The sequence below is a fragment of the Thalia democratica genome, chromosome 4 (genome assembly GCF_965202585.1).
Source record: "Thalia democratica chromosome 4, ktThaDemo2.hap1.1, whole genome shotgun sequence".
Lineage (NCBI taxonomy): Eukaryota > Metazoa > Chordata > Thaliacea > Salpida > Salpidae > Thalia > Thalia democratica.
The window spans coordinates 31,377,330-31,391,783 of NC_139168.1; the positions used below are offsets into that span (position 1 = coordinate 31,377,330).

The 14,454-nt window shown below is 26.8% G+C and overlaps 2 protein-coding genes across 7 annotated transcripts in view; one reads left to right on the plus strand and one right to left on the minus strand.

Moving 5' to 3' along the window:
- The window catches only part of LOC145834058 (potassium voltage-gated channel subfamily A member 2-like), a 33,014-nt gene extending 27,346 nt beyond the window's left edge, over window positions 1-5,668 (plus strand). For all 6 annotated transcript variants that reach the window (XM_082941388.1, XM_082941389.1, XM_082941391.1 and 3 more), the window contains exons 11-12: window positions 3,742-3,954; window positions 4,703-5,668. In XM_082941388.1, coding sequence (XP_082797514.1) covers window positions 3,742-3,954; window positions 4,703-4,971 — 482 coding nt within the window. In that variant the 3' untranslated portion in view covers window positions 4,972-5,668. The remainder of the gene's footprint in view (window positions 1-3,741; window positions 3,955-4,702) is intronic.
- A 694-nt stretch (window positions 5,669-6,362) lies between these two features.
- LOC145834492 (uncharacterized) lies at window positions 6,363-14,354 on the minus strand. The gene is made up of 17 exons (XM_082941933.1): window positions 14,225-14,354; window positions 13,593-13,656; window positions 13,165-13,274; window positions 12,860-12,999; window positions 12,244-12,371; window positions 12,077-12,182; window positions 11,767-11,858; window positions 11,321-11,491; window positions 11,229-11,262; window positions 11,001-11,107; window positions 10,434-10,571; window positions 8,800-8,930; window positions 8,364-8,595; window positions 7,879-8,005; window positions 7,309-7,427; window positions 7,193-7,248; window positions 6,363-6,875 (listed from the first exon to the last, which is right to left on the minus strand). The coding sequence occupies exons 1-17, from the start codon at window positions 14,341-14,343 to the stop codon at window positions 6,767-6,769; spliced, it is 1,983 nt and encodes a 660-aa protein (XP_082798059.1). The 5' UTR covers window positions 14,344-14,354; the 3' UTR covers window positions 6,363-6,766.
- Window positions 14,355-14,454: the final 100 nt, after the last annotated feature.

Here is a 14,454-nt window from a genome sequence, read left to right on the forward strand (position 1 = left end):
TTATTTTGTTTAGTTTATTAAATAAGAGAACTTATTTGTTATTAAATATGTACTGTACTGTTAAAAGTTTGTCAATCAATATCTCATGTCTTATGTTTGTTCAGCATTTGTAATTTTGATTAGTCGAATTAGCGGTAATATATGAAAGTCAAGGTTTTATCATGAGTTTAATTAAAGCTAAGATCGTTCATTGGAATTTCCACATTATGCTTATTAATGCGATGTATTTTTTAATCAATTTCCTGAGTTTTATGGTTACTCATTAAAAAAGTGTGTTGTCTAATCCATTATTTTAATTTCAACAGCTTTTAATGTTGTTTCAGTTCTTTTGTTTTTGATTTAGTAGTATCCTTTAGTTTAATAACTTTCTTTATAAAAGTTAATGAAAATTTTTTTATGTAAAGTAAAACGCTTCATAAACACATATTTTCACTTATACTACAAGACTGTTCTACAGCATTAGGGAAATTTCAGATCGTAAAAATCAAAGCGTTTTTGTTTATCTTGGCAGCAGTGAAAATTTCAAAGTTCATGCTTGCAAATTTTTAAAATAACGGAACACACACGGTAAGCTGCTAACACATGTTCAGCATATGTTGTTGCGTTCACAAGCTACAGTACTTTAAGCTAACACTAAACATAAATAAAAATTCGTCTGATTTCAAATGAAACAAGCTTTTTCTTTTACAGATTTATTTACATCGTACACTAACAACTTCTTTTTTGGAATCATGAATTCCAAAATTTTTTTTTATACTGCCAATGATACTTTGGTTAAATAATTAGAAAACTTTACTAGTCGGTTAGTAAAATATTTATAGTATTTAGCTAAAACTTTTAAATAAAAGCTACAACTATTTTTAATTAAAAGCAAAGTATAGTTGCACAGTAAAACAATCAAACAGTTTATTTAAACTTACGAAAAATAAATGGTAAATACTTTCCATGGTTTAAAGTAAAAACAAAAGCATAACTACTCATATTTTAATAATTTACTTTTCAAGTCAGACAACAGACCGTTTATTTTTATATTAAAAGTGATTAAAATGAACTACATCAAAAACAATTTTTTTTCTTAAAAAGCATTTGATCAACTCGAAAAACATACTAAAGTAACATTTGATTTTAACATTGATTTACTCGTTACAATTAACTTAGTTGACCACTAAAAAAATTAATGCTTTATTTATTTTTATTTTTTAAATTTGTTTACTCTTTCTTTTACTTTAGATTATATTAATAATACTTTTTACTGTTGTAATGGTAAATTATATTTGTTTTTACTAAAATTGGCTAACTTTAATAGTCGTGATTATTTGTTTTAAAAACTTTTTCACAGAATTTTACTAAATTTTTGTTTTCAAAATGTTTTGTATTTATAGATGTATTGATTTTTTTCTGCAGAAAACAAACTATTAAACAATAATTTGCATAAGTTATTAATATTAATTTGACGTAATAAACTTTTTTTTTCATTATAACGTTTTCATTATAATTTTGAAAGTTTAACATTTGTTCCTAAAAAGTTATTAAAATTAGGTTTAATCAAGCTATACTTAAAATAGATATCAATGAAAAAAAAAAATTCAAATATAAGTTTTACGTAATAAACTTTAAACTAATTTGTTTATGGTTACTGTTTTTAAAAAGGTAATAAAATTTCCAATAAACAAATTACTTAGATGTTTAATATAGTTTTTACGTATATTGAACAACAATTTTTGTAAGCTATACGTAAAAACAGTATTAAACATCTAAGTAATTTGTTTATTATAAATTTAATAACATTATGAAAAACGATAAAAATAAACAAATTAGTTTAAAGTTTATTACGTCAAATTAATATTTGAATTTTTTATTTTTTTGATATTTATTTTAAGTATAGCTTGATTAACCCTAATTTTAATAACTTTTTAGGAAAAAATGTTTAACTTTCAACATTATAATAAATACTCTAGATAACTTGTACATGTTTAATTTTTTTTTACCAGTTGGACAATTCACAAATTTCAAGAACTTTTTGAGACCTACGTTATAAGTTTTATATCAGAAAAGTGGTACACTTAACTAACAAAAAGTACTTTTTAACACTTTGTCAATTTATTCTTTGTCAAAAGTCAAAAATTAAGATAAAAAAACTTAATTTTGCTATGGAGTTAAACTTTACAAAATAGTTTATTTGTTCAAATATAACAGAAACCAATACAGTTGTTGAACTTAAAAAAACTATATACTTAAATTTTTAAACTAATTATTACATTTGTAATTTTTTTCTAAAATAGTGATAAATATTACTTAAATTTCCTAACAACAGGAACGTTAGTGTTTTACATATACAATAAAAACATATGTATTCTTAAGTTTTAAATTATCTAGAAAAAATAAAATTTTATAATGATTTAAACAGAATGTCTTTAGAAGGTTGTAAGCTCCAGACAACTATTTGCTATTTCTGTTTATTATTTAACGTTTGACAAAAAGTCTTATGTATTTTCTACTTGATTGTTTTTTAATGATCATAAATAAAAATAGTTCAACTAGGTGCAGATTAGTAAGAATATGTAAATTTTTGTGATCGTTTAGTATACTTCACTACTTATCGTCAGAAAGTTATAGTAGAAACTAAACATATAGGCATAAATAACTTTTCACTATGTTTTGTTTTTACTGTAAGTTTCTGAGGACAAATAGTAAAATATACAGTATTATATTAAATACACATAAATGATATTAAACTGTTACAAAAAATTTAGAGAATATTACTTATCAGTACCAAATAAAAAGTATAAAGTAATGTTTGAAGTTTAGAAGAGTTTATTTAGTGTTTATTATAAAGTTGCTTTTAAAAGTATACTTGATAAAATATTAAAACATAGTTTTTTTCTTATTTTAAACTATTTTTATATCTAGTTTAATAAATGCCATTTTCCATGACTGTCACATATCTTTTTAGATTTATTTAAGCACTGACGAGGTCTTTAACCGAAACTTAGTTTGTAAAATAAATTCTTAAAAGAATAAATTCATTATTTCCTCTCCAGTAGTTGAGATCTCTCTATTTGTTTTCTTAAAACCAAAACATATAATATCAAGTTTATATTAAATAAAAACTAAAATTCTACTAGTTTTCATAGTTGAGTGAACAAAAATACAAAAGAATTTTAAAGTGTGTTCTTTATTTTTAATAATAAATATTAAACACTATCCATTTAATTTGATATAAAGTTTTGTTCTGCATAGTTTTAGATTTTTTTGTAAATATATAAAGCTTAAAATAGCTAAACTTAAATTTTAAACATTAATACAGTAATTGTAGCTTAATCTTTAACAACGTTTTTATCGAACTGTCTTCTTCAATAAATGTGGAAAATATTCGAGTTCTTAGCTAGTTAATGTTCATCAAAATTACAAAATAGTTTTTTAAGTATTTAAAAAAACTTATAAACTTAAAGTTGAAATTTTTTTGAAGAAACAATTTGTTTTGTTGTGTAACACAAGACAAAAACTACTTACTTAGTTATAAAAAAATACTTTTTTGACGTCACTTTTAAATGTTATAACGTCATTGAGTCATTTCTTAAGTGTAGTTTTACTTTGAATTAATTTAAACTGTGTTTGTTCTTATTACATTTTTAGATTTGCATCGTAAATACTAAATCTACAAATTGGTATTATATCGATTAAAGATTTTTAACAAAAAATTTAATCAATTAAATTTTTTACCGAATGTAAACTTTTTAGCTGACGAGGCCGCAAACCAGAAAGGCATATCGTTAGCATTCATCAGAGTGGTGCGACTTGTGCGAGTTTTTCGCATATTCAAGCTCTCAAGGCACTCGACTGGCCTGCAAATCCTCGGTCAGACGCTGAAGTCCAGCTTCAGAGAGTTAGGCCTGCTTCTGTTCTTTGTACTGATTGGAGTTGTTCTGTTCTCAAGTGCTGTTTATTTTGCAGGTGAAACAACTTTAAAAATACATTATTTGATATAAATGTTTCTTCAAAAACATGTTTTCAAAAAAATTATAATCTGAACAACACTTTTGTGAGTAAAAATGTAGCTTTGTTGTTTTTTTTTTCGGCGAACTGTTATATAATTCGTTAGTAATAAAAATAAGTCTTTTCAACTTCATACAAACGGTATGACACCAAATTCAACTTTAATTTCTTTTAAAAAACAAATATATTTTACTGCTTTTCATAACAGTTTTACCAGCAGAACAGTAAAAAAGAAGCATTATGGATGATACTAAAATAATACTAATTGATCGAATTAAAAGCCATAAAGTTTATTAAAGATATTTTAAGAAAATTAATAGTAGAAATACGTTGGAAGTTATAAAACATAACAATATCAATTATTTGTCACAATTTTAAAACATCTAACAGAAGTAACTGATAAATAAAAAAAATTAAGTTATTAACAATAATTCAGCTTTAATCCTAATGTATTTAAAAGGTAAATTAATAAACTATTGTTGTAATGATGCTTAAAACCTGAAACGAACTTAAAAAAATTCATTTTGACTTAATTGTGTGAATTAAGAGTATTTCAAAAGATGTGCTTGAAATTAAAATAATTAAACCCAATTTTGTTTTAAACCAAAAACAGGATAAATTAGATATACTTTTTAAAACAACATAGTTTAACTCTATTGTTGGCATTACAACTACATGATGAGCATCCTAAAAATTTTTTGTGCAGAAAACCAAGGGGAAAACCCTCTGGACGGCAAGCAGCCGCAGACCTACTTCAAGAGCATCCCGGACGCCTTCTGGTGGGCCATCGTCACCATGACGACGGTGGGCTACGGGGACATGCACCCGGTGACGGTGCAGGGGAAGGTGGTGGGCAGCGTGTGCGCCATGTCCGGCATCCTGTGCCTGGCCCTGCCCGTCCCCGTCATCGTGTCCAACTTCATGTACTTCTACCAGCGGGACGTGGCCAACAAGAAGCGCACGTTTTCCACGTGATCGGCCGAAACGGCGCTGCTGATTGGTTGTAAACTGATTGCGGGTCGGAATCGAGGCTTTCGATTGGTTGCTTGCTAATTACCGCTGTTTTTTTTTTTGAGGACGCATTGAGGTGTAAGTGATAGTTATTATTGGTGTTTAAGATGTTTTTATAATACCGTTTAAACTTTTATCAGTAGTTTCTAAATTTTTAATTCAACTTAAAAAAGTTATGCACAAAGCTGTTTTTCTAAAATTGTTTGTAATAATTTCTTTGTTCTATATAATTGAGTTTTACATTGATATGTAATTATTTAATTTAGTTGTGTAACTTTTAATGCACACTTTTCAAGAAAAATTCTATACATGAAATATTTTAAAATATAAATCGAAATATACAGAGTTAGAGTATTCAAAACGCTTCTAGATAAGTAGCATTATCGCTGCATGATCTTTATTAGTTGTTCTTAGTTATGTTTTCAATTTAAACTTTTTTGGATGAAATATGTTACATTTTTAATGTTGACTATTTTTAACAACTAACTTTGAAATGTCCACTGACCGGTGTAAGGGCTAAAAAACTCTAAACTTTTGTGTTATAGTTTTAAGTTCACTAACAAGCCTCTAGTTTATTTCACGTTCATTTTTTGTTTTACTTAACCGTCTTGTTTATCGTGACTTACGTAATACCTAGAATAATTTTCTATACAAATTTTATACTGGCAATAAAATTAGAAAAGTAAATATATTAACTGGTTAAGTTTTTATATCTATTTTTTAATGTAAAACAACTCGATATACAAATTGTTTCTTTTAGCTAAACTAAAGTTAAAAATTTTGTTCGTTTTTTTACCGTCTTTCAATCATTTTTTCATTTTTTAAAGTTTTGTTATCGTTATCTTTCAGGCAAGAAACTCTAAATCTTATTGAAACAGCAAAGCAAAATAAATTCGATTTTCTCTTTTTTTTGTCTATTTTTTACCTTTTACATTGAAGCTGTTAACTTTCATGTTAGTGTATACATGATGAAGCGGCTGTTGCTGCAACACGTAAACTATTTTAAATGCGCTTATCAGTGCATTAAGTCGTTTAGTTTGTTTAATAAACTTTAAAATGTTGTAGTTTAGTTTTACTATTTTAGTAAAATTGATTGTTTAGAGTTTTTCTATATCAAATAAAAGAGTTTATTTCAATTTATATGATTTAAAAGTAGTTATGAGAAAAATGAAGCGAAAGTGTTAAACAACTATACTTTTATGTTTATTAATCTACTTGCATAACATATAATAAAAACGTTTTTTTTAAATAGTTAAAAAAAAAACAGTATGAAACATGTTGTTGATCTAAATAAAAATAAGACTTCTTTATTTTCAAAATTACTTAATGATAATAAAATTGTTAATTTAGTCAGTTGCTTCAATTTTCAATAGTTTAGCACAGTAGTTTGCTGGAATATAAATTCTATGCACACTATACTATAAAAAATTGAAACTGTTATCAAAAACACTGTTTTCATTTCTGTCTTAAGTATCTGAACATAAAAACAACGTAAAAAGGAAATTTATTAATTTATCTTATAGTTAGTCTCTCTAACAGAAAAAGACAAAAAACAAACTATTTATAAAGCACTTTTTTTACTTTAGTGAATTATCTGCACACTACTGCGCACGGAGGCACACCAATAAGACCACTGAAATAAGTATTAAAAAAGATATTTTCACAATGATTTTAAATGTGAGTAGTAAAGATAAAAGATTGAGCGTGGTTGTACATAACAAATAAAACAAAGGTCTTGCATCCTAGCATCGGTTTTAATTTACCAGTGCCTGTATTTGAAAGTATGGCGCCTTTCCCTGTGTGGCACCGAATGAGCGTACCTCAGGTCAGCAGAGTGGTCCGCAAACTCACGCCTACGTGGGTTCGACCTGTTAAATGTTACAGTTGAGAAATATTTGAAACAACTCGTTTGATTATCTTGTGCTAGAAGTATTTAACTTTTTTGAGTAATTTTGGTAATGAAAAGTCTAAACCTTGCTAACAAAAATATAACATTACAACATAACAAACTCGTGTACTTTTGTGTAAAACAGATTAATGTTGCTTTTTTATTTTTAAATTTAGTTAATCACAAAAAAGATACTTACTTAATTCAAATTTAGTTGTTCACATTAGACTAATTAACTGTCAAAGTTTAGCGTTGCTTCAATATTTGATAAGTTCGTACATAATAAACTTGTTTTACCTTAAATCTGGAGCGAATTCAGGATAAGCTTCATAGAACTTTTTATAAGCAGCACTCTGGAATAATTAACAGTATGAGAAAGTTCAAGGATAAAGATTCTAATTAACATCTCTTACTTTACTCCAGCTATCTCTTAGTTGTTTCAAGTCCGGTCTGTCTCCTGGTGATCTAGATGAGACCCAGGTGCTACTAACACGTTTCCTAACTGCATCCGGTCTTAATGTTGGTCCAATTGCTGTTTCGATAAACTTATTTGTTTTTAAATCAGATAATATATTTCAAAAAAACATAAGTCATTAGCTTTGATTTTTAAAAACTTCAATGTTGCTTGTGATAAAGAATTAAACTAAAAAAAAAAATTAACAGTATTTATAAAAGGTAAATAAGTACTCTTTAATATTTTAAGTTTAGAGTTTTGTTTCAAAATGATAATAAACACAAAGTTTTTTTTCTTGATTTAATACAGTTTTCAACAATTAAAGTTTCTAAGCGTCTGATAAATAAAGTGAGCTTATTACCTAATTATTGTATAACAAATTATTCATATACTTATACAAATAGTATAAATTAGTACAAAAGACGGCTTTTTACAAAAATTTAAAACAAAGGTATAGTTATGATACTACGAATTTGTTTTTTCCAGTTACTCTCTAAATCCGGCAATACATGTTTTAAGCACATTCTACCTTTGTAAGCCAGGTTGCTTCTTAGACAGCCAGTTGCAGTTGCAGGACGATTGTTGGGTGTTGTGTTCAGCAGTTTGCTGGTCGTTGCCAAGCTGTCCTGATGACCAGAACTTGCCACTTTTACGACCTTTTAAAACGTGAGTAAAATAACAAGTTTGAAACAGCATTTAAATTTATTCAAAAGAAAAAAAAAATTGATGAAAACTCGGCTTGATTATTTTGTAAAGTTAAAATAAAAACCTTATAATTTCAAGTTTCCATTTTTTAAAAGCTACTAAAACAATAAGTAGTGTTTTAAGTATTACTGACTTACATCTAATTCTAGTAATTTAGAGTATATCAAATCTAAACATGCTTATATTGACGAAATAAAAAACCAAAACTTTAACATTTAACACTTATTAGTTTTGATAAAAAATTGTTAGCAAGGAAAATAAGTTTAAAAATATTGCATCGACTTCTTGAACAAACATAAAAATAACAACCTCATTGAAACTAATTCTTCCACATTTAGTTGGCGAATCAGGCCTCTTTAAAATTGATTTGTGCTTGCTTTGATTGCATTCAGGATGATTTGGGTTTGAGCTTAGTGAATACGGGTTTGTTTTGGGAACGTACTCCATAATAGTTTCGGCGCCGTGATTTTGACCCTTTCGGCGATATGATTTGCCTTTAACTACAATGTTTTCACTAGCTCTTGATTGTTCAGCAATTTGTCTATTAAAATTTATTTAAGTTTAATATAACTCTGTTTACCTGAGATATTACTTATTGCTTAGGATTTCATTACCAATATTAATTGAACGAACATTGTTTACAATAAGTTCGTAAGTCTATAAACTTTAAATTTAATATAACCCAAACTTAAAAACTTTCAACTTAAAATCTATTTCAAAAAAAAGCTTATTTTCAAACTATAACCTTTTGATGATGCCTTTGACTTTTTCAACTCCAATCTCTTTGTAGCTCGAACACATTAAGTTGTTATGTATATTTTTGTCGAGCTCTATAGATCCTTCTAATTTTTTTAACTTTGTTTCGTACAGGTCACTCTGGTGGTAGAAGTATAGTTTCAAGTATTTAACGTTAAGTTTTAATGCATGTTTTACAATAACTGAAAAAGTATTTTAACCGTATAAAACATACTACTACTACTACTACTAAATTTAAATTAATAAACTGTAAATTTCTAAGATTAACATTATAATTATGTTTGTTTAAGGTAGTGAAAAGAATTGGCTAATTTTTTAATTTACTTGCTCGCCACTTTTGTACTTGTATTAATTTCTGGATGATTTAAAAAAAAACAACTATTTTTTAGGGATATATTTACCATGTTTTAGTAATTAGTTTACAAAATAAGAGTAAATAATAGTTATTGAATTTTTAAAACATTGCTCAAAACCTTAAGCATTTTATTAACAAAAAACTAAAAAAGTAATTTTCTTTAATTTTTTTTTAAGTATGCTGAAATTAATATTAAAACTAGAGATTGTAAATTTGCTGGAGCTAAAAATAACAACAAACCAGGGGTAGCTGTCAAATTTACACGAGCCTACAAAACTGCACGAAGACAGTTTTGCACTAAGGGTCACTTTTGCACGAGCAGACAATTTTGCATGGAGACATTTTTGCACCGGTTGAATTTTTTTTATTTTAATTTTTTTTTAGTTTTTTTTTTTTTTCACTGTTACACCAAACCTTTACCCCGGTCGGTAATTTATTTTTTTAAGTTTTTTTTCTTCTATCACTGTTACCCCTAACTCTTACCCAAAGTCAGTTACTTTTTTTTTGTTTTTTTTTATTTATTTATCTTTTATTATTTTTTTTGCTTTATTTATTTTTTTTTTCTGTTTTTTTTTTTACTCTCGTGTAAAAATGACCCTCTGTGCAAAATTGTAACTTGTGCAAAATTGACCCTTGGTGCAAAAGTGACTTCGTGCAATTTTGTGCCCTCGTGCAACTTTGTCTTCGTGCAATTTTGACCCCTTCCCACAAACTATATACTGAGAAAATTATTTAAACACTATGATAGCTCAATTAGATAAAAGTATGTGCCAGTTTTTATACTGTAATAAGCCTTTTTGACTAAAGCGTAGAAAAGTTCTGTAAAGTTTAAATACCATTTTAGTGATAAGGGATTTTTCTAATTAGCATTGCTTTAAAAAATTTAAAAAAGCATCGTTTTTTATTTTTTAGACTTAAAGTACTTGTCTTAGAGGCCAACTTAAAATTGTTTGAAGACTCATAATCAACTAATAATCAATTAACAGCAATGTACTATACGTTAGTCTTTTTATTTGGTACGTTTTTTTATATTTTTTTTGTAGAAGAAAAAAAATTTTATGAAAAATATGTTTACTTATTTATTTTGAACAGCTTAACAGATATATATTTTAATTTATGAATACACCAATGACAATAAATAAATGTTGAAAAATGCTGTAAGTACAGTGAATAAAATGAAAAGGTCATATACTTTCCTTTCAAACTGCTATTCTTATTCAGTTTTGTACAAAATCAAGCCAAAACTTTTAGATCAAATATTCACCAACCAAGTTGTCCTGGTACGAGACAGCTCTTTGGTTTTCACGTTGCGGAAGTTGACTTGTTTTCTGCCTCAACTGCATCACCTGGTTCTGCGGCTTGTACACCATTTGCAGCACGTTCACCAAGTTGTCTTCTTCCAAATCCTTAAAATAAGAAAACTAAACGTTAATCTTATAAAACCTAAGTTTTGTTTACAATCGCAACTTTTAAAGCTTTAATACTAAGTGTAATTCAAAAGATTTTAGTTTGAGTGCTGTCCTCCATAAAAACAGGCACAACTAACTTAAACTATTGCGTTGTTTTTACATTGAGGTTTATTTCGTAGAAAGTATAAACGGACTAAATTTGATTCGAATTATCAAAACTTAAACTTGGTTTTTGTTGTCTATATTTGCGTTTGAAACTTAGTTGTAAAATAAAAATTATTAATTATAAAAGCTTATATTAAAAAAAAAGAGTCAAGAATGGACCAATAAATGAGTTGTGTTAAAATTAAGCTTCTGTCGTTGCTTATACAAATAGCTAAAGTTACAAATTAGTTTTAGATAGCACTGAGTTCTAGATAATCTTACCTTAAAATTGTTTACTCTTTTTAAATAGTCATTTTCTTTAAGACTTTGATTATTGTTGTTTAGATCTTCTAAACTACTATTGATATCTTCGCAATCACTCAATGGTTCTGTAAGTAAAATAAGTTCTATATTTTATAAAGTTTATGAGGTGCTTGCTTGTAATCAACCAAAATATTTTAACTAATAATAAAAAAGTGATTTACACTTTTTTTTTCACAAAACACAAACCTTGTACGCTTTCTTTGTTTTCACCGATAGCTTCCTGTTTGTGAAAAAAATTAAGTTTAGTTTTCGATCAATTTAAGAAAAAAAGTAAAAACCTTTTCCGTCGGAAGCGAAACGTAAGAACGAGTGTCCAGGACGTCACAAACACCTTTCAACTTGGACACGTCATCGCGAGACCTTGTTGAGTTGTACCTGTCCTTGTACGAACTGGCGTGCCTGCCTTCGAACGGCCGCACGAAAGAAGAGTAGGAGCTTTTGAATGGCTTCTAAAAATCAAAAGAAAAAATTTGTTTTATTGTCGAAAGGAATTTTATTGTATTAAAATAACTTTTGCAACTTAATATAACTATATTACTCATTTTAATAATTTTATACACCTAAAGCTTTTTGAAAAGTATATTTGATTCCCAGTCAAAAGTTAAATGAAACGTAAAACGTTTTTAGAGAATGTAAAAGTTTTTGAAAGACAAAAGTTCTTCATAACTGTGTTACATTTAATTTAGTTTTCTTCTTATTGCATTAAAAAAAACGTAAAACCAACCAAGTTGCTAATAGACTTTGTATTTGATTGTTCGTCTTCTTTGTACCAGTTAGAATAGCTGTCTAAAAGTAAACCGCCTACAGGTCCATCACCTTAAAGATTTTGAAACAAGTTTTGAAGTTTAGTTACTTTGTTTATTGCATTAACTATTTCTAAACGCAGTACAAGCATTTAATTGTCTTTGTAATTTTTTTTTTGTTACAAGATTTTATAAAGAAGTACTATTGAATTTATATCATAGCACTGTTGAGCCTTACATTTATAAAATAAAATCAATTATATTATATTTTAAACTATATGCTATACTCACCAGTGTAGTTCAAATTGTAAGTTGTTGCTTGATGATCTCGCTCAATATTTCTTAAACTCACAGCTGTTTTCGGTCGAACTTTGTTTTCTCTGGAGCTCAGAAATATCTGCAATAATTTTTTATCATAATTTCTCTTTTAAAACTCGTTTGAAATAAATAGTTTTTACAGCTTTTGAGGGAGTTGGATAGAATCTTTGAGTCCTTCCATCAGGTCTTTTTAACTGCTCGAAACCGAATTCCCCATGGTTTGGTTTACTTTCATAACCGTTTTGATGTTCATAACGAAACGGTGAACCTAGTTAAAAAATATTATATTGATGTAAAAAAAAATATTCTTCCGTATGATTTTGTCAACGTACAGAATAGCTGATAAAATAAACTTCTTTATCAAAAGCTACATTTAGTTTAGTTTTTTTTTCAATTCATACGGCGATAATTTAGAATCAAGCTTTTAGTATATGTTTTAGTTTATGGGTAACTTAGACAAAAATCTGTTTCAATTTACATGTGTATTCATTTTACAATACAGTTCATATATTAAGTTTAGTTTAGGGATCGAACTTCATTTAAACTTTTATTTTTTGTTTTTTGACGTACAGTACTAAAAAAGTTATTTTATACCTGTAATGACTTTTTATCGACTTAAAATCTTAATACTTTACACGTATAGTTGATTTGCTAGAGTTTAACATTTTATTAAACTTGCAGTAAAGCATTTTTTCTTCAAGAAGCTTAAAATATAACATAGATAACTAAAACATACACATCATTTTAACTAAACACCTTTTGTTTTATGTAGTACATTTGTTTTGTAGTATTGTGACTCGCTGTCCTCAGCAGTGAACTCAGGGAAGAGAGACAGTTTGGAGACATGCGAAGAGTAAGGGTGCTCTGCAGGATACGGCAGGGCGACTTGGTGTTCACTGGGTAATTTTAATGAGAAAGTCAAGTTTGATAAGTAAATATCTTAAAGCTATAAACTTGTGTTGTAAAATTTCATTATGGTTTTTTTTAAGCAATGTAGATTTTTTTAACTTTTTGTTATTTCTATTATAAAAGTTGTTGTGTTACTCAAAAAATTTGCTTACTTTAGATAGTTTAGGTTGGAAGACTTAATCAACTCGTCATTTAGTCTAGCTGCATTTCTTTTCATAGATGTTACATCGTAAGATCTACTTTTTAAATGGTCTAAAATTTCCTGTTTAAATTTATTAAAACTGTTCTGATGATAAAATTTTGTTGCTTTATAATTTTAAAAAATAATTAATTAAGGTTTTTAAAGAAATACAAACGAATATTTTAGTCAAACTACTTTTCTTATACAGAATTATAACATCAATTTAAAAAAAAAACAACTATAAAAGTTTACTTTTTAAAAATATATGAACTCCTAAGAGGTTCATATAAATAAAAACGGCATTAATAATTATCAATTATTGCTGCTAATATTATAAATTAAAGTTTTCAAACAAAATTAATTTAAGTTCTTTTTTTATGTTCTAAAAAACTTTGTTACTTTTTGTTTGTTAAGTGTTTGTTTATTTTCTTTTGAGCGCAAAGACTTTATATACCTTTCATACCTGAAAAAGATTTAATTTAACAACAAGAAAATTAAATAGTTTTAGTCATTTATTGCTAAATAAACTTTCTATAGAAACAGTAATGTTTACATTTAAAACAAAAAACATTTTAACATTACTTTTCATTGCTAAGATAGTTTATAGAAAAATATAATTTGTTTTCATAAAGAAATTATAAGCTAACTGTGTGTACTAAATAAACAAGTTAAAAGTAATAGTACAGGACAGTAAAAATTCTTTATTTTATTAAGTCTACTGCGTATTGATTTAAGAATTAAAGTATCTAACATAAAAGCGATATTCTTAATTAAAAAGTTGCAAAATACAAATCAAAAAATAACTCTGTAGAACGTTTTATACAAAATCAATTCAAAGCTTTAATTAAAACAGGTAGTGTAAAACACTTGTGCATAGTACCCTATCGTAATTTTATACAAATTAGTGTTTTATTATAACATTTAAAGTAATAGCAATGCTAACCTTTAAAAACAAAACTTAAACTTTTTACTACAAATAACTAAAGTAAAGTAATAATATACAGAACTAAAAAATTAAAAACAAATCTAACTTTAAAGCACTTGAAGTAGGTCTGTCATACTGTGTTGGAGTAAACAAAATACTAGAAGTTTCATGCGGCTTTATTGCGTGCAAGTTTCCCCTTGAAGGAACAATGTCATGAGTTAGCATTTAAGTTTTCTGTTTTCAAGCAATAGTACATTTATTTCATATAAAAAACAAAAAGTATTTTCTCAAAACATATAAACTGTTAATGAAAATGGTTGTAAAATAAAAAAATAT